The sequence below is a fragment of the Chondrus crispus genome, genomic scaffold (genome assembly GCF_000350225.1).
Source record: "Chondrus crispus Stackhouse genomic scaffold, scaffold_27, whole genome shotgun sequence".
NCBI lineage: Eukaryota > Rhodophyta > Florideophyceae > Gigartinales > Gigartinaceae > Chondrus > Chondrus crispus.
This window is the reverse complement of record NW_005179169.1, coordinates 470,481-487,501: the sequence shown is the minus strand read 5'-3', so window position 1 is coordinate 487,501 and position 17,021 is coordinate 470,481. Positions and strand designations below refer to the sequence as shown.

The 17,021-nt window shown below is 54.9% G+C and overlaps 6 protein-coding genes; 3 read left to right on the top strand and 3 right to left on the bottom strand.

The window, feature by feature from the left end:
* Positions 1-624: 624 nt before the first annotated feature.
* On the bottom strand, positions 625-4,027 carry CHC_T00005162001 (hypothetical protein). XM_005716969.1 is given in 2 exon segments: positions 625-988; positions 989-4,027. The coding sequence occupies 1 exon segment, from the start codon at positions 4,025-4,027 to the stop codon at positions 989-991; it is 3,039 nt and encodes a 1,012-aa protein (XP_005717026.1). The 3' UTR covers positions 625-988.
* A 2,226-nt stretch (positions 4,028-6,253) lies between these two features.
* On the top strand, positions 6,254-6,910 carry CHC_T00005161001 (hypothetical protein). Its single transcript, XM_005716968.1, has one exon. It carries the CDS (start codon positions 6,254-6,256, stop codon positions 6,908-6,910), a length of 657 nt encoding a protein of 218 aa, XP_005717025.1.
* Positions 6,911-6,959: 49 nt separating this feature from the next.
* On the bottom strand, positions 6,960-7,811 carry CHC_T00009135001 (Acyl carrier protein). XM_005716967.1 is given in 4 exon segments: positions 6,960-7,250; positions 7,251-7,442; positions 7,550-7,759; positions 7,760-7,811. 2 exon segments carry the CDS (start codon positions 7,757-7,759, stop codon positions 7,251-7,253), a joined length of 402 nt encoding a protein of 133 aa, XP_005717024.1. The 5' UTR covers positions 7,760-7,811; the 3' UTR covers positions 6,960-7,250.
* A 2,458-nt stretch (positions 7,812-10,269) lies between these two features.
* On the top strand, positions 10,270-12,852 carry CHC_T00005160001 (hypothetical protein). XM_005716966.1 is given in 2 exon segments: positions 10,270-12,567; positions 12,568-12,852. 1 exon segment carries the CDS (start codon positions 10,270-10,272, stop codon positions 12,565-12,567), a length of 2,298 nt encoding a protein of 765 aa, XP_005717023.1. The 3' UTR covers positions 12,568-12,852.
* Positions 12,853-13,147: 295 nt separating this feature from the next.
* Positions 13,148-14,832, bottom strand: CHC_T00005159001 (hypothetical protein). XM_005716965.1 is given in 2 exon segments: positions 13,148-13,191; positions 13,192-14,832. 1 exon segment carries the CDS (start codon positions 14,830-14,832, stop codon positions 13,192-13,194), a length of 1,641 nt encoding a protein of 546 aa, XP_005717022.1. The 3' UTR covers positions 13,148-13,191.
* A 1,933-nt stretch (positions 14,833-16,765) lies between these two features.
* The window catches only part of CHC_T00005158001 (hypothetical protein), a 1,179-nt gene continuing 923 nt past the window's right edge, over positions 16,766-17,021 (top strand). The window contains exon 1 of the mRNA XM_005716964.1: positions 16,766-16,994. Coding sequence (XP_005717021.1) covers positions 16,766-16,994 — 229 coding nt within the window. The remainder of the gene's footprint in view (positions 16,995-17,021) is intronic.

Below are 17,021 nucleotides of genomic sequence, written 5' to 3'. Positions count from 1 at the left end.
GTGGCGCGCCGCCTTGCCGACGCCGCCCTCGCCCCCGAGCTGGCCGCCGTCGAGACCGCCGCGGGCTTCGCCGCGCTCAAGCACCTCAACGCGCGCGTGGCCGCGCTGCGCCACCTCGTGTACGACACGGCCAGCGACGCCGAGCGCTTCGGCATTCACGTCGCCGTGGAGAGCTCGTATCACGGGTCGGACCGCGAGCGGTTTTTCTTTAGGTACCAGGTCAGAATTGAGAACGACTCGCCGGAGACCGTGCAGCTGCTTAGTAGGGCGTGGACGATTCGCGACTTGGATGGGAGGGTTACGAGTGTGGAGGGGCCAGGCGTGGTCGGGGCTTTTCCTGTGCTGGCGCCGAGCGAGAGCTATGAGTACTCGAGCGGCGTGCCGCTGAGCACGCCGGTGGGGACGCAGAGCGGCCATTATGTTTTCATTGGCAGGGGGGAACGGAGGATGTTGCAGGTCCCAGTGAAGCCGTTTAGCTATCGCGCTCCGGTGGGGGAGGAGAGGAACGAGAGAGGAGAGGGGAGGGGAGGGCCCCTGCCGAAACACCAAGGGGAGTAGGAATGACGATGTGGGGAGAAGATGATACTGGAGCAATATGTGCCTCATGGATGCATTGAGGCTTGATTGTCAGCCTTCAACGTCAAAACGTTTTTGTTGCGAAGCTTTTTATGTACAATGCTTTGCGATCTGTTGATGTTGTTGCAAACTCCAATGATGGAGTCGCGGTTGATTACTGCGTCCATGCAGTGGTCACTGTCATTGCTGTGCCATTTTCTCTCACGGGGGCATGCGGTCTGTAAACCACCGCGTCAAAACCCGTCACCTTCTCACGCCTTACCTCCTCTCAACTGCCGCTATCCCTACATACATTGCTAACTGCCACGACCGCACCTTCCAACTGATTATACAATTTTTGAAATAAAAAGCTCACCAAACCCTTCTTTCCTCAACCACATATAATTCCTCGTCCGTGGCCACCACCACGTCCTCACTCAACCAACGTACCCACAACTGCAGGGTCATCGCGTGCCTCTGTCGCCGTCCGCATCAAATGCTTCACAACTTCATCACGGTTCATATTCCGTCTGTTTTCACGTAACACCTTGGAGCATCTCACGAATAAGCTCTCCAAACCGTCTACAGTCACTCCGGACGAGACATCCAGGAGAAGTTTGCCGAGCGCCATAACCTCCGAACGACTCGCAACTACTACCTCGTCCACTGCCACTTCACCTTCTTCGTCTTCCGCTCGAGTTTTTTGCGACCCTTCTGAAGTCTTTGCTCCCTCGGATTCTATTACATCAGCAATGACGTTGCCGTTCATCTGCGAATCTGAAATGCATTGTTTGACCTCAATGTTCAATTCTTTTGGCTCTAGCTTGCCAGTATCCGGCTCTGCCTTGTCATCAGCGTCTATCTCCTTCGGCGCGTGCGATGCATCATCAGATGACTTCTTTTCAGCTGCCGTCTCTGCCGCCGTCTCAGCAGTTAACGCAGCTTGAGCCGCCGTGATTTCCCTCTGTTTCCTGGAGACTCTTTCTGCAATAATTTTGTTGCATGTTTCCACTAGAGCTGGCGGCAAGTTATCCACCCATGCGTGCACGATGTCAATCAGGCCATGAGCTCTCCGAAGAATCGCAGCTCCCATCTCTGTATTGGGCGGATTATACTGAATCGCATTCCGCACCAAGATATCAAAGTCATTGACCATAGCAAGCACCGTTGGATACCTTCCCAGATCATTTTGACTTGCAATTTTCGCAATATCCATCGGTACCTTGATAATGTCGTAATAATCCGGGGCAGAATCCGGGTCAACCGGATACCAAAATGCCTTGAACCGATTGTCACGTATTAGGGTATCAAGAAAATTTCGCATTTCCATTCGCATTATTCTAATGTACTTGTCTTCTTCAAGCCTCTTCCGATTAACTTCTACTTCTGTTGGAATTTTCGGCCTTTGCGGAGGTGCAATCGGAAGCACTTCGGTCCTTCGCTTCTTTCGGAGACGTTTTGCTGTTGCGCGAGAGAACCGTGGTATCGCCTGAGCCTCATCCAAAAGCGGCGAAAACATACGTTTTCGGGAAGCCTCTGAAGGTGCGCTCAACTCCACAGTTTCGACAAACAGTTCTGTCACCTCTGGCGCCAGCTCGTTCAAGGGGGCATCGGCGGTGGCCAGTACCAATAAGGGAAGGTCAGATGGTAGATCCCTTAAGGCTATGACAAGCGTCGTTCTCAATGATGGAGATGCTGATTCCCACCACAGGTCAAGATGTGGAAGGTACAAAATCGAAGGCACAGACCGCATCGCTTCACGAAAGGCCGTTACTAGCGCCTCCTCAGCACATCTAGCACCCGCATCTGAGTGCAGTGATGGATAATCAATGGCATGGACCGGGCAACCCTCAAAGCGATACAGAATAGCAGGACCAATCTGCGTCTGTCCCAATCCCTTCATACCGCAAATGAGAAGCCGAGGGCGGAGAACCTGAAGGTTCATATGTTTCCCGTTGCCTCCAACAGGACGCATTTTCCCTGCGTTGGCAATGCCATCTTGTGCCTTGCCGATTTCTGCGTCATCATACTCGTCATCAGAAGAGGAGCTCATAGAGTCAGCATCGAGGTTTTTCGGCGAAGCATTGTCAGGCTTATCCGTCTCCCCTGACCGACCAGCTTCTAGATTCGGAGCGGACTCGGAGTATTCCAGACCCTGGGGAAACACGCACTTAAGGATAGCAATGCAGGACTCTAATGGTGTGTTGAGGATTTCCCCAAGGCGTGATGCAATGGGCCTCGCATTCGTCCTGGCGCTACGGTGACTTGCAGGAACAATTTCCTTCATCGCCGCCATGAAGTCCCGCGTCTTGACATTGACTTCGTCGGTGTTTATCAGAAGTTTTTCTTTGGACGAGTAGATCTGAGGGTATCGTCTGCGCAGTGCGCGAATGGCAGCTTCTGTACATAGGGCCTTCAAATCGGCGCCACAGTAGCCTACTGTCATGCTGGCGACTGTATCAAGAACTTCGGAGCTCGGAGGGGGTACCCATTTCAAGGTGTGGATACCGAGAATTTTTCTCCTTGCACGGGCGTTCGGCAAAGTGAATATCAATTCTCGGTCGAATCTACCGGGGCGTCGAAGGGCAGGATCAATTGCATCGACTCGATTTGTTGCCCCTATGACGACAACTTTTCCTCGCGCGTCAAGACCATCCATGAGGCCGAGCAAAGTGGACACGATCGATGAATGAATCTGATCCTGCCGACTAGAGCGAACCGGGGCAAGGCCATCGATTTCGTCGAAAAAAATAATCGAGGGCTGGTGCTTTTTCGCTGCTTCAAATGTCATTCTTAGCTGCCTTTCTGCTTCACCTACCCATTTGCTTAAGCAATCAGCACCGTTTCGCATGAAGAAGGCGACACGCGGCTTCTTCTTTGGCCGTGTCTTACTGTTTTCAGCATTTGTCGGGCTTATGTTTGGCTCACCCTTTTCCGCCTCTGCACCATCGCCAATAGGAACCCGCTGGGCAATCTTACCCTGCAATTCGGATCCCCTTTCCACAACAACCGCCTTGTGTTCTGCAGCAATACCAGCACCGCAATCTGGCACTAAATTTTCCGCAGCCTGCGTCGTGGATTCGTTAGCACCGGCAAGCGGCCCATTGGGCACCACAACTTGGCTGCCATCAACTTGTGCCTCACTCATGACAACATCGGGACTCGGGTCGCCGCGCTTGGTTTCGCCCAAATCGCCGTTCGCGTTTGGCACTTTTGGCGAAGCTACCTTTGTCGTATTAGCGGGGAGCGACTGTACCATATTGGCATCTCTCGAAGCATCTTCTTGTTTTGAGGATGTAGGGTCGTCGTTTTTCGGAATACTGGACTCTGGTTCAGGCCCACAGCTCGCCGCTAGAGCCCTTGCACATAGGGTTTTTCCTGTTCCAGGAGGTCCGTAGAACAGTACGCCTTTTGGAGGTTCCATGTTAAACTTTTCAAAAATCTCAGGGTACAAGAGGGGCAGAGCCACCATTTCCTTCAGACCGCGTACGTGATGGTCAAGTCCTCCGACGTCATTCCATGACAAATCAAGGTCTACCTGAATGGGCTCGATGCCAGCCACACCTGCAGGACCAAGTGCATCGTCATCGGAAGGAAACGGATCTTTGCCAGCAGGGCGGAAGCGACTTTTTCGACGTTCATACCTTCCGCGCGGGCGCTTCGCCATTGATCCCTCCGCGAGCATTGGGGATTTAAGATTATCCATCTTTTTCGCGATCGCATCCCCTGCTCGACTCGCCGCAGCACGTTTTGGTCGTGATCGTGACAACATAAACTCACCGCCAGAAGAACTCTCCTCGCTGCTACTTTCTGCTTCAGCATAGTAGTCCGAGGCTCTCAAAGAATCATTGCGTGGGCGGTAACTTTTTCTTACTTCGCGAGCGATGGGATTCTCCTGGCGCGGAGGTCGTTCCTTGGTTCGTTGCCGCTTTGAGCGCACAGATCGTCGGGGCTGTGTCTTCCGATTCCGCCTGGACGAAGCTCGTCTTGGACGCCTAGGAACCTCGACAAAATCGCTATCATCCGCAAGTGCATTGTCGGGTATCCCCGTATCAGGCATATCCTGGTCCTCCGATTCCTCACCGGTGCCTGGGCTCGGGAAATCGCCATCGCCGTCTTCCTCCCGGCCTGCTTCCTTGCGCGTGGTGCCATAGGTGGCCTGGCGCGTGGAAGCCCTGGTGGCCTTTGCGATTCCATTGCCCAATGAGGTGTCTTTTGCGTCAACACTTAATTGGGGGCTCTCTAATTGTGAGGATGTCTTGTTTCTGGTGCTTCGGCGATGCCCATTAGATGTTTCATCCTTGCTGCGGGTTCTCAAAACGCGCGTGGTTTTGTCCTGGATACGAGGGGGGACGCTGCTGCTGCCGTCCATGAAGACATCCTCGTCGTCAAAGTCATCATCCTCGTCCTCATTGAGAGAATAGGAAGGCCGTGCTTGTCGGATACGGGTTCGCACGCGGACTGAACTGACCCCCGGACTGTACGGGAAATCTGGTGCAGCCTTGGAGCGACGACGGGTCAGACGGCCGAGACGGGTAGGGTTTGCAGGCGCAGGATTGCGACGGGCGCGGATTGGGGACATCGGAGTCTCTAGCTGACGCGGCTTGACCTGGCGGCCAGATTTGGTGACGACAGCCACAGAGGTGGAGGATGCGCCGAGATATTCCGCACCCATGTCCAGTGCATCGTCATCGTCATCGTCGTCGTCATCATCTTGGTGGCTTTCGTCACTATTTGAGTGATGAGCGGGGCGAGGGGCGGTATATTGAACAAATGACTTGGGGTCATGGTGATCGTCATCCGGATCATCGTCATCGTCATCGTGGTGGTGGAGGCGGTGCGGCGAGTGGGCATCGATATCGCTATCTATAGTAACGACCCTTGCATGCGAGCGTGAGGAGCGGCGACGACTTGGCTCGCGATTGCCGAGTTCAAGCTGGTGCTCGAGCTCCTCCTCGTCTGACTGTTGTTGCATGCTAACGCGTGCCATGGCGCGGACCTTGGACGAGCGGACGGGCCGCTTGTCGGCGCCCATGGTGTTTTGCGGCGGGGGTGAATTAAGAAAGCGAGAAGGACGGAGCGGGGCGGAGGGGGGGGGGAGAGATTACGGTGTTGTCGGTTGGCGGTCGGTGTGGTGGGGGAGGAGGGTGCTTCGGGGGGGGAAGCATGGAGATGACAGTCTTGTCGGTGGGCTCGATTTGAGGATTTGGTCCGTAGGTGAGGGGGGGAGGGGAAGGGGCTTCGACCTTGGTTTTGGGGGATTTGAGAGGGGGGGGGGGAACACACTGTGCACGGCGTTGGCGCCAATCCTGAGCTTACAGATGAAGTGCACCCGCTGCAGTGCCACGGCCCCGCAGCGGCTCCGCTGTAATTGCCGATGGCAGCTGGAGCGCGGTCGGTCCTTACAGCCTGATGGTCCTTACAGTCTGAGGACAGGTGTAAAGTTGTCGAATTGGGCCGTACAGTATTACAGTGAGGAGAGGTAGGAAAGTCGTTGGAGTGCGTGCAATCTTTGGGCAACGGATGACTCCCATTACGCAAACGCAGCGCTCGTCCTAAGCCCCCATCATCCATCTCGCACCCCACGCCCGCCGCACCCCCCTCACCTCCTGCTCCTCCTGCTCCTCCTCTACGCATCGCTTTTTCCCCTCCTCCGCACCGCTCCCCCCCCCCCCCCCCCCCCACAACAACCCGCACTATGAACGACTCGCAAGTCAAGCAGCAGATCCAGCAGATGGTCTCCTTCATCAAGCAGGAGGCGGACGACAAATCCAACGAAATCCGCGTCAAGGCCGAGGAGGACTTCAACATCCGCAAGCTGTCCGCCGTCGAGTCCGCGCGCGAGAAGATCCGCGCCGAGTACGAGAAGAAGGTCAAGCAAATCGACATCAACCGCAAGATCGCCAAGTCGACGGAGCAGAACGCCGCGCGCCTCGAGGTCCTCAAGGCCCGCGACAACATCCTGCAGGAGACCATGGACGGCGCCTCCAAGAAGCTCTCCGCCATCCCCGCCGCAGACCCCGCCATGTACAAGAGCATCATCAACGCCCTCGTCATGCAGGGGCTCGTCGTCCTCGCCGATGCCGACGTCGTCGTCCGCTGCCGCGCCGCAGATATCGAGCTCGTGGACGCCCTTCTCCCCTCCGTCACGGAGGAGTACGTCGCCACTAGCGGCTCCCCGGTCACCGTCAACCTGGACCGCAACACATTTTTGGCAGACAGCTGCACTGGCGGCGTGGTGCTGCTGAGCCGGGGGGGAACTATCGTCGTCGAGAACACTTTTGAGAGTAGACTAGAGATTGCTTACCAGCAGAATCTCCCCAAGATCCGCGGCATGATGTTTGGAAACCCGTGATTCCCCTTTCCGTCCCGTCAGACGCCCGTCACATGAGCCCGCTGTTAACTTTCTTTTTGTCGCATTATAACCGTTTTAGTCTCACCTAAATATATGCGGTTCAACTAAACTTGTTTCGACTCAATTCCGTACTTTCCTTATCCACACGCGCTTTCAACGTACAAACGCCGATCGGAAGGACAAAACCTCATTTACAATCCATGATACCTATTCGCCAGGCACATGGCTCTGTGTGTTTCTAAACACAGTGCAAGCATTTCCCTTCCCTACGCCACACCAACCACAATCCCCTTACCAGCCACGACCGGCCACGAACACTGGCACCTACAGATCGATTCTTCTACTTGGCGTGCGTATTGCTAGCCAAGTACTCGACGGCATCTCCGCAAGACAGAATCTTCTCTGCGTCCGCGTCTGGAATCTCGATCGCAAACTCGTCCTCGAACGCCATAACCAGCTCGACCGTGTCCAGGCTGTCCAGCCCGAGATCGTTAACGAAGTGCGATGCCGCGCTCACTTTCTCAGGTTGCACCTGTCCGCATTCACAACGTAGCGCAACGACACAATCCGTCAGTCCCGGTGACGCAACCAACGCTCGGATCGCGAGACCCCACGCAAAGACCAATGCTAGACGCTTACCTTTTCGAACTTGCGGACGACCTCGAGTACGCGCCCCGTCACGTCTTCCTTGTCGAGGTACCCGGGCTCCGCGGCGAACGATCTCCACATTGCCTGGTTGGCCGACGCCTTGTGCGACGCCGCAACGACGGATGGTCGCCATGCCGTGGAGGCTGCGTTCGTCCGCGACACGTGCCGCGCAAGGGCTGATCCGAGAGCTCTGAACGCCATTTCTCAGCAGAGATGATGGTCAACACTCAACGGAGGAAGATCCGGATGCTCAATGGTAGCGGGGATGGGAGCTGAGGCCGGTGGTGATCGCGGGCGAATTGTGATGCATGAGGCGGAGGAGAAAATTGGCCGAATTTCAGAAAGTCACGCAAATATTCGCCCTATCGGTGCAGCGGCGGAATCATACTGTGCTGTGCAACTGCAAATCGTGCTTCTCCCGAAGCGCTCTGAAATCCATTGTGGTCACACTACGATGTTCACACTATGAATAGTATGGCACGAACTTCATGCCCAGTCGAGAGTAATAGCAAAAGAGATGTGTTGCCGTGTGCCTTCGAAACTTCGAACGGGAGTTCGATAGCCTGTTTAGGCATGTCGCAGGTGTGTCATGATATCTAAGATGGGTTGTCCGGTATCGCCAATAGATGTCCCTTCTGTGATTACATGTGCAACTGATGCGCCCATACACACTTGGCTGCATCTACAGTGAAGGCACGACAACAGCACCAAAGAAGTCAGTGGTAGCACTACCGTACAAGTATCTAGTACTTGTTGCGACGTTTCGGAGCACTCGCAAGTGTTCGCATCTAATAGGGACTATCCCTTACCACAGGAGTAAACGTACGATGTGTTGCCTAGAAACGACTTACATTTCCATCGAAACGGAACATGCCCCTGTATTGTTAACACGACAAGCGATTTGCCTCATATGAGGCCAGCTTTTTTTTGGCAAAAATGTCTACATTAAATCGAAACTTTTTAAAGTCAGTGTGGACTCCATTTCTATAACATACAAGCCCTCGGCAATAACATCTTGCAAAACATTGGGATAGCAGTTGTCAATACACAGAAAGACTAGGAATCCATTGAAGTTTCAATAGCCGGTTGACATTTTAAACAGGCGTTTTGGTTTCGAAGATATCAACACATAGCGTTTTGAGGTTGGTCAAAGAGGCTTCTTTTTTAAGGCATTCTAAAAATGGCCGGAAAAGACGCGCAGATCTCACCAAACTACGTCCTTTCGCAACGCAGAACTCAACTACGGTGGTGTCGAGAGTATCTTCTTCCTTCTTGTTGAGCTAGCACAAGTCGAGAAAAAATAAGTTGAAAAGTAGCCTCATACCGTATGAGAGGTCACTTCCTCTCAGGGGTAGGCCCTACAGAGTTAGCTGGCGAACGAAAGGGTTTATTTTTCGTCGCTACACGTGGACGATAAACGTTTATTGCACAGGCACGAAGGGTATTGACTATGTGCGTACCAGGTGTTGTTGCTTAACGGAAAAAGTTAATGGCGCAGTCGTTAATAACAGAATAACAGAAGCGTTCTTTTACTTGTGCCACAGAAATAAACGAGGCTACAGCTGGAGCAGTGGCGAACAGTGTGAAGAACAGGGGACATACGAAACGCAATTACTCGACAGGTTCAAGGGCAGCAACACGGGAACATGTGGCGCGTACTGGATTGGGGGTGCACGTGTTTGGAAGGGTACTCCTGAGACTTTTTTTGAACTACGTCCGACATGCATGCAGTGCGCGATATGACAACGGTCGGCAGGATTCCAGAGGCAGAAGACTGGGGCACGGGCGGGACGTGGGGGGTTGGGAAGTACAATGAATGTGGATGAATGCTTGATGGAGAGGCAGACTAGGCGTATTTCTACGGTGGTGGGGGTGGACATTAGATGTGGTGTGCGTAGGAAGCCGAGTCTGCGAATCAAGCTGCGATTCAGGTTGGTGCCAAACTTGCCAGCAGTTTGTACTACAAACTTTGTAGAGCACGGTGGCATGCGATGGAATGCGAAGGAGCGAATCGGGTGGAATTTTGCAGCGTCACAAAGTTTTACGGCAGAAGCTTCTAGCGAATTCGAGGCTGGAAGGTCTGAAGGGCAGCACATGTCGGTGAGAGGATGACGCAGACGTTTTTTCTCTGTGGCATTGATGACAGCAGGCAAATGGCGTCACCTCACTCCGACATGCGAGTCTTTTCGTTTTGGCGTGGTGTGAGGTAGTGCGCACGCAAGCTTAAACAATGGCCGTGCGGTACTAAATTTCGCTACACTCGCCGCAGTGCGACAGGAAAGCGCTCACGGAACTGTGCACTATATCGGAGCGCCGTAGCTTCACAGCTTGCGACACTAAGTGCAAACGATTTCCATCAACGAAGTCCAGCAATGAAGGCGCGAGGTGGTGCGTCTCGCGCACCCGTCCCAGTAACGGAGGTTTGTCCCGAAAAATATGCAAAAAATAAATCGTCTTACCCATTCCCCCACCGCCATGGACAGGACGCGAGTTCAGCAATGCGGCCGTCATGTCCTTGCTGGTGTGTTTTCATCACGGAACTCATCAAGGCGCCCCCCCCCCCCAGACGCCCCCCACAGACGCCCCGCAACCCCCCTCCCCCCCCCTCTTCTCCTCCACGGGACCCACCCTTTTCTCCCCTTTCATTAAATCCTTCATCTCAACCACCACCCCCTCCTCCGCTCCCCCCTTCCCAGCCACCTCCCGCCAGCATGTTCCTAACCCCTGGCGCCAAGCTGGCGCGCAAAGTCGACGTGAACACCTCTCTCTACAACACGATCGCGCAGACGCGCGGCGAGTCGGCGGCGGCCCGCTCCGTCTCGGCGTGCCGCGCCTTCCAGAACCTGCGCACTGCGTTGCACGAGCCGCCGACGACGGAGTCAGTGCGCACTGGCGTGACACGCTACCTCGCCGCGCTGGAGTACGTCGTCACCGAGAAGGGCATCCCCTCCGAGACCGCCGTCGAGCTGCTCTGGGTCAACGCCTTCGACGGCGACGACGTCGCCGTCCTCAACGACCTCAAACTAGATCGCGTCGCAGCCCTGTTCAACCTCGCCGTCTGCGAGACCCACTTGGCCACCACCGCCTTCCGCACCAGGAGGGCCGACCCAGGCGCCATGAAACTTGCGGCGAGGCACTTTCAGACCGCCGCGGGCTACTTCAAGGCCGCGGCAGAACTCCCGTCACCCGGGGGGATTCGTAAGGTTACCTGCGATTTGTACCCCCCGGCCTTGAAGGCCCTCGAGTATGTCATGCTTGGCAACGCCCAGCAGGCCTTGTATGAGATCGCCCTGGAGATGGGCAACAGCAACGCTATTATGGCCAGGTATGCCATCGGCACCAGGGACTTCTACTTGATAGCGCAGGAGACTTGCCGCGACCCGGACGTTGTCAACACTTGTATCAACGGGTATGTCGGCAAGCCAGCAGGCGCCCTCGCCGCCTATTTTGACGTCGTCGCCCAGTCGGCACAGGCGAATGCATGCAGCGATAGCCATAACATGCCTCAGCAACTTACCCGAATCTCTATGGCAAGCAAATCCGTGCAAACTGGCCTCACAACCGTTACTTCTCTAGATACTTCCTCGCTAGCCGCAGTCGCCACCCTCAAGAACAAGCTCGTTGAAGCTCTGAATACCCTCCAGCTCAACATTAAGAACAGAAAGGACGATGCCGAGCAGGAGAATAGAACCGTATATTTTTGTTCCCCGGCTCCGTCGTGTCCTCCGATTACTGGTAGGCAAAGCGTCAAGCCGTCCGATATCAGTATCATCCTCCAAAATGAACCCGTGGATGAACGCCTCAAGGTACTAGATGGACTCCCGGAGCCCCTCTCAACGGAACTCACAGGTGTCGCTGCATGGTATTCAAACATGGTTGCGCAAACCGTCGCGGAAGAGGTTTCCGCCATTAACACGACTGCAGTTCATTTGCAAGAAATCATCATCAAGGTTGAAAAATGCATTTCCTCTACTCGCGCTTCCATTTCAGCTGAGTCAGGTCGGCCCGTTTCGTGGCAACCAGGCCCTTCATCGACAGATGAGCAGAATGCCATTGACATATTGCGAGATGCCCAGGAGGGTGGCGGCGTTTCTAGGTTGTCAGAACTACAGAATGAAGTTCTGAAGCTTGCGACAGAAGTGAAGTTGCAAGTTCAGGGGGTTGAGGGCCTGCTCCACATGGAAGACAGTGAAGACAGGCAGCTTCGATCTCGAATCCATGTCACGCGGCCGACTAGTGCGAGTCTATCACATCCTTACCTTAGTCATCTTCAGACGATCCGCGGGGAAATGGAGCAGGCCGCAAATGCAGACTTGATAGTGAAGGACCAAATTGCAAGTCATGCAACTGGTATGCGAGAAATGGAGCAAGAGGACATTAGAGGGTTTTCCGCTCCAACCGCACGCCCCACGCCCCCGCCTTCCTCTGGGAAAGCGGAAAGAGCAGAAGCAATTATTTCAGAGATGCAACCAAAGGTAGCAACTGGAAAACGCCTTCTCTCTGAGAAGATCTCCGTCATCCAAGACTTTGAAAAGAAGAAGCATCTAGAAAACCCCTATGCTGCGACCTCTGGAATTCCGGATGGAGATACTGAGCGATGCGATGCATTGATTAAGCAGGTGTATGGCGGTTTGCAGCAACGAGGAACAGACATGCGTGCAGAAATGGAGGCTGTTGCACAGTTTTTGTCCGATGCGAATGTTCGTCTAACTTTGCCAGCACCGGCGCAGACCAACTACACGGCAGATGCCGACAAACAAAAGATGATTAATATTTACAAACACCAAGCCTCAGCACAAAAGTGCAAGGAACTCTTGGGCCACCTGAAGGACGGCGTTATGTTTTATACAATTCGCCAAGATACGCTTTCTGCTCTGAGAAGGGACGTGGAAGGATTCGTAGTCGCTCGACGGGCCGAAGCTCAAGACCTTCTCAGAGTCCCACAATATTCCAGTGGACCAGGATACCCACCGCAAGGCAATCTATATCCGTCTGGGCCACATCAATGAGTTAACTGGCGCACAGCCATGTCTTCCGGGCGCTCCGAAGCACGAACAGGCAAGAAGCCCCAATAGGCAGGACAAGAGCCAACACGAATCTCAACAAACCGTATCAAAGATCACCAGGATTGTGGAGACGTCAGTAGTCTCAGGTTGGGCCGCCCGACTCCGCGGACAGTCATGTAGAATTACAACATTTAAGTTGAGAAAGGCCGTACGAAATCTGAGTATAAACACTAATGCCATTAACATTATGCATAAAACGTGGTCGCTCGAATCTGGGGAGACGAAATCTATGGCAAGCGATGAACACTGAGCAGAAATGATTAGAACCACGCAAGCGAGATTAGCACTAATTTCCTTGCACTGAACAAGTTCCATGTTTCGAAAAAGTCTACGTCGAGCGTGCGCGATTTCGTTCCTCCTCAACTCGCGTCCGCTGGGAAAAGGATCTCTGCCAGTCGTTCGGGAGAAGTTCCACTAACCGCGCACGCGCAAGTCAGCTGGAGCTGCGTGGAGATGCGAATCATCCCAACAATGCAGCCAAACTCACGAGCACAGACAGGCCACATGCTGCAGGACGGGTACATGGCAATGGCAAATTGTTGCTAGTTTAATACGCCAAACGGTTGTCTACCCTCCAAACCTGCTGAGAAGATTTTCGATCGCTGCCGAGACGTTGCCCCGTGATTGTTGGAGTGCTTGGAGGCACATGGACTTGTCCAAGAAGCCCATATCCCGGAGCTGCTGAAGCTGGGTACTATACATTTCCTCAAGCTGTTCCTGCGTCATCTGTGGTTGCGCGGTGTTGGCCCCCGGTGCCCCTCCAGCTGCCATGGCGTTCATCATCGCCATAAAGCCATTCATCTGCGCCCCCGCATCCATGCCTCCAGTCGCTTGTGGTGTGGGGGATGGCGTCTGACCCGTGTTGGGCGTCTGACCAGCGCCCGTCCCCGGTGGAGTGGGCGTTGCGCCGGGCGTCGCTCCCATGCCCATACCACCGAAAGCATTTTGCAGCTGCCGCATGCTTCTCATAACCTCGGGGTTCATCATGGTCCGCAACATCTCCGGGTTTTGAAGGACTTGGGCCATTTGCGGGTTGTTTTCCATCGCGGCGCGCATGGAGGGGTCGCTGTTGATCATGGCTTGCAGGGTTTGCGGATTGCTCAGCAAACTATCCATCATCTGTTGCATCATAGGGTTCTCCATCAATTGGGTGAGCTGTTCTATGTCCATTCCTGGCGGCAAACCCGGCATCCCTCCGGTGCCCATTCCCATACCAGGAAAGCCGGGCATAACCCCCGGCGTACCACCCGCAGCGCCGTTGTCCGCTCCGCCCACACCTTGAAACAATTGCGCAAAAGCGTTACCGTTGGCAGTCCCAGCTGTGGCGCCGGTGTTCATAGTGGGCTGAGCTCGCGGGGCGGCATTAGGTTGGACGCCATTGTTTGGGGCCCATGGGTTGGGCATCGGCGTATTCGACGGGGTATTCTGCTGGAATAGCGATGCAAAAGGGTTGTCATCCGCGGCATTGGGGCGATTCGCGTTTGTTTGGTTGCCTGGGTTGAAGCCCTGAGTAGCGTCCATCAAAGGGGCCTGGATGTTTTCGTGCATGCGACGCAGCGCATCAAAGCCGCCCGGCATCATTTCAATATTGGCCATCTGCCTATCCGTGTTCCTCATCATCTCGTTCATGAGTGAGGGATTTCTTGCCATTTGCATCATCTGGCGAAACGTAGCCGGATCATTAAAGACGTGTGCCAGCTCTGGATTTCTGTCGAGCAGGTCTCTCATCTGGGGATTGGCCATCATCAAACTGCGTGCGACCTGCGGGTTGTTCATAATGTTTTCCATGAGGGGGGAGTTCATCATGGCTTGCATTTGCTCTGGGTTCTGCAACAGCTGCTGCTGCATCTCAGCCATGTTGGGCATGCCGGTGGGGAGTTGCGGTGCCGGGGCGGCGTTTGTTTGGTTACTCGACGGTGCGGTCGGGGTGGAGGGTGTCGCGTTGGCGGACGCAGAGGGAGCGGAAGACGGGGACGGGACGACATGCATGCTCTGGCCAGACTCCAGGCCGTGCTTGGCCTTAATCTGCTCGAAAGTTTGGGCGTCTTTGAGGATGTGACCGCGGAAAATTAGGCGCTGCGAGGCGGCGGGGATGCCTGTTGAGGTGGCCAGACGGACCTTGAAGTCGGCAACAGTCTCGGCGAGCGAGGAAATCTGCATTTCGAAGCGGGTGCCCGTGGTGTTCTTGACGATGATGTTTAGCGCCATGGCGAGGAGGGAGTAGGGATAGGGGGAGGGAATGAAAAGTGAGGGGGCGGGGGGAATGAGAAAGGGGGAGGATGGGAAAGGGGGAAGATGGAAAAGGGGAGGAGGAAGGGGGCGGAATAAGTGACGGTCGGGGGAGCGGGAGGACGGTTAAAGGGCGGAAAGGTCTCGGACGGGTGGGGGGAGGGAAGGAACGGAGGGAAGGAAACGGTGATTGCTGTTTGATGTGAAGGCAAATAGAGCAGGAGGTGTTTTCTCACATCCTCCAACGGCTGGCTCGGGCGTCTAGACTGCAGAGCACTGGAGTAGCTTTTTTCGCGAGAGCTGCGAGGCCGACAATTGGACGTCACGTTGAAATTTGCCAGCGGGCCCTCCTGCGCACTTTTCTTCCCTTAATTTCTTTCCGCTTCTAGATATTTCTTCCCGGTAATTGCTTTTGCCTCGTATTAATTTTCCATTTTCACCAACTACTGTACCCGTCCCATCGCCACACTAAAAAAGTGGAAATCACAAAAGAATTCCTGTCCACGCGATTTGGAAACGAGTGCAAGACCCACCACGCTCTGCCTCGCCTCCCCTGCCTTTTGAGAATTGTTACGTGTCGTAAAGCGCGTAGGCCCTGCGTTGACGGTTACAACAAGCTCGACGCAATGCTTAAAGCCAACAAAGTTTTACTGCGTGAATTGCAAGGTAGTACAGTATCGTAGCAACCGCAGCAGATACTCATTGTGCATTCGCAGTTCTGTTTCTGACTCTTCTGTTTCTGTATGTTCTGTTTCACAAACAATTCCCACGCTCCCACAGCACATATCCGCTGCTCTGCACAGTACAATTCGGGCTAAGGCCCTGAGGTGGCTTTGTGTAAGGGTGAGTCGCACGTGAGCCCCGGGTCATTTTGCGACCATTCGCCGGCGCATGGCTCTTTTCGCATGCGCCAATTTCGACGCGTCCACTTGGACTCACCCGCGATTCCCAAGCCTTTATACCACATATCAATGATCGCAGGAGCCTCGACCCCATCGCCTCAGATCGGTGCGCTACAGTTGCGCACAATCGTCTACAGCAGAGAAGCTATTGACAGTACCCTTCGAAGGGTACCCGTTTCGTATGAAGACTGGCCTTTTGTGTGTACGTGGAATAAATCCCTCTTCCTGTCGAGAAACCGATGCCGCCGGCAGCACCGTATGTCGAATGTGTCTTTGCAATTACTGTAGGTGTGATGTCACTGGAACGCACATGCCCACGCGTGATCAGAGCCTCGTGTTTGGTCTTGACAAACCCGCCCTTCCCCACATTCCATCCCCTTCCGTTCCGAAATCGCTGACCCCCCAACAAGGCCTCACTCCCTGAGGGTGTTCACCTCTCTCCGGGTCTCGCGTGCACCCCGCAGCCCCTCACAGTGTGATTGTGCAGATGTCGAGAACCGACCTCACAGGCTCCCCATCCAACAATGCAAGCCGCCACTCCAGCAATGCTGCAACGCCCCAGTCGTTACGTGTAGCTCCTAGATCCAATCATTTGATCCGAACCGCCCATAGTGGCACAGCTGCAGCCGGCAGTAGATACCATGTTCATCATACTGTACCAAAAAATAGCCCCCACCATTTGCCACAATAAAAAAAACCTCCCTCTTCGCCACCCTCACGCACCTACGAACCCCGCGATGTAGACCATGCCCTTCACGCAACAAGCGGGGCACCCGTTTCAGACCCCCATCCACCCCCCCGCCCCCCCCCTTCTGCGTACGCGCCCATCCGCACCCTCCTCCCTTGAGCCCATGGAGTCGTCCAGCATGCCGCCCGTCGTCGGCGCCACCGCCCCGCCGCCGGAGGCCTTCGCGGACATCGAGAGCTCCGCCGACGCCGCCGCAACCACACCCGCTGCCGCCGCCACCGCCGCCGTCCTTAAACGCATGGGCAGCGTCCCACTCCAGCCCATGCCTGGCCTTGGCGTGCTCGGCGTCCACGAAGCATACGTCCGCAGCCTTGTGCGACGCGCGCCCGACTGGCCAAAGAAGGGCACCGCATTCCTTGATATGAACCCTTTGCTTGCAGATGCGCGCGCGCTAAAGCAGTGTATTGACTCCCTCGCGGAAAGATATGGCGGCGGCTTTATCACGCACGTCGCCGGCATCGACGCCAGGGGGTTCACTGTCGGCTGTGCACGTACGTTTCCCCCTCCCCCCCCCCCCA

What these genes read in the sequence shown, in the direction of transcription:
- CHC_T00009135001 (XM_005716967.1), bottom strand. Translation starts at nt 7,759, where the DNA reads ATGGCGTTCAGAGCTCTCGGATCAGCCCTTGCGCGGCACGTGTCGCGG. An exon ending in TCGTCCGCAAGTTCGAAAAG is followed by an intron (nt 7,443 to 7,549) that starts GTAAGCGTCTAG and finishes GAATGCGGACAG; the next exon opens with GTGCAACCTGAGAAAGTGAG.
- CHC_T00005161001 (XM_005716968.1), top strand. Translation starts at nt 6,254, where the DNA reads ATGAACGACTCGCAAGTCAAGCAGCAGATCCAGCAGATGGTCTCCTTC.
- CHC_T00005160001 (XM_005716966.1), top strand. Translation starts at nt 10,270, where the DNA reads ATGTTCCTAACCCCTGGCGCCAAGCTGGCGCGCAAAGTCGACGTGAAC.
- CHC_T00005162001 (XM_005716969.1), bottom strand. Translation starts at nt 4,027, where the DNA reads ATGGTGGCTCTGCCCCTCTTGTACCCTGAGATTTTTGAAAAGTTTAAC.
- CHC_T00005159001 (XM_005716965.1), bottom strand. Translation starts at nt 14,832, where the DNA reads ATGGCGCTAAACATCATCGTCAAGAACACCACGGGCACCCGCTTCGAA.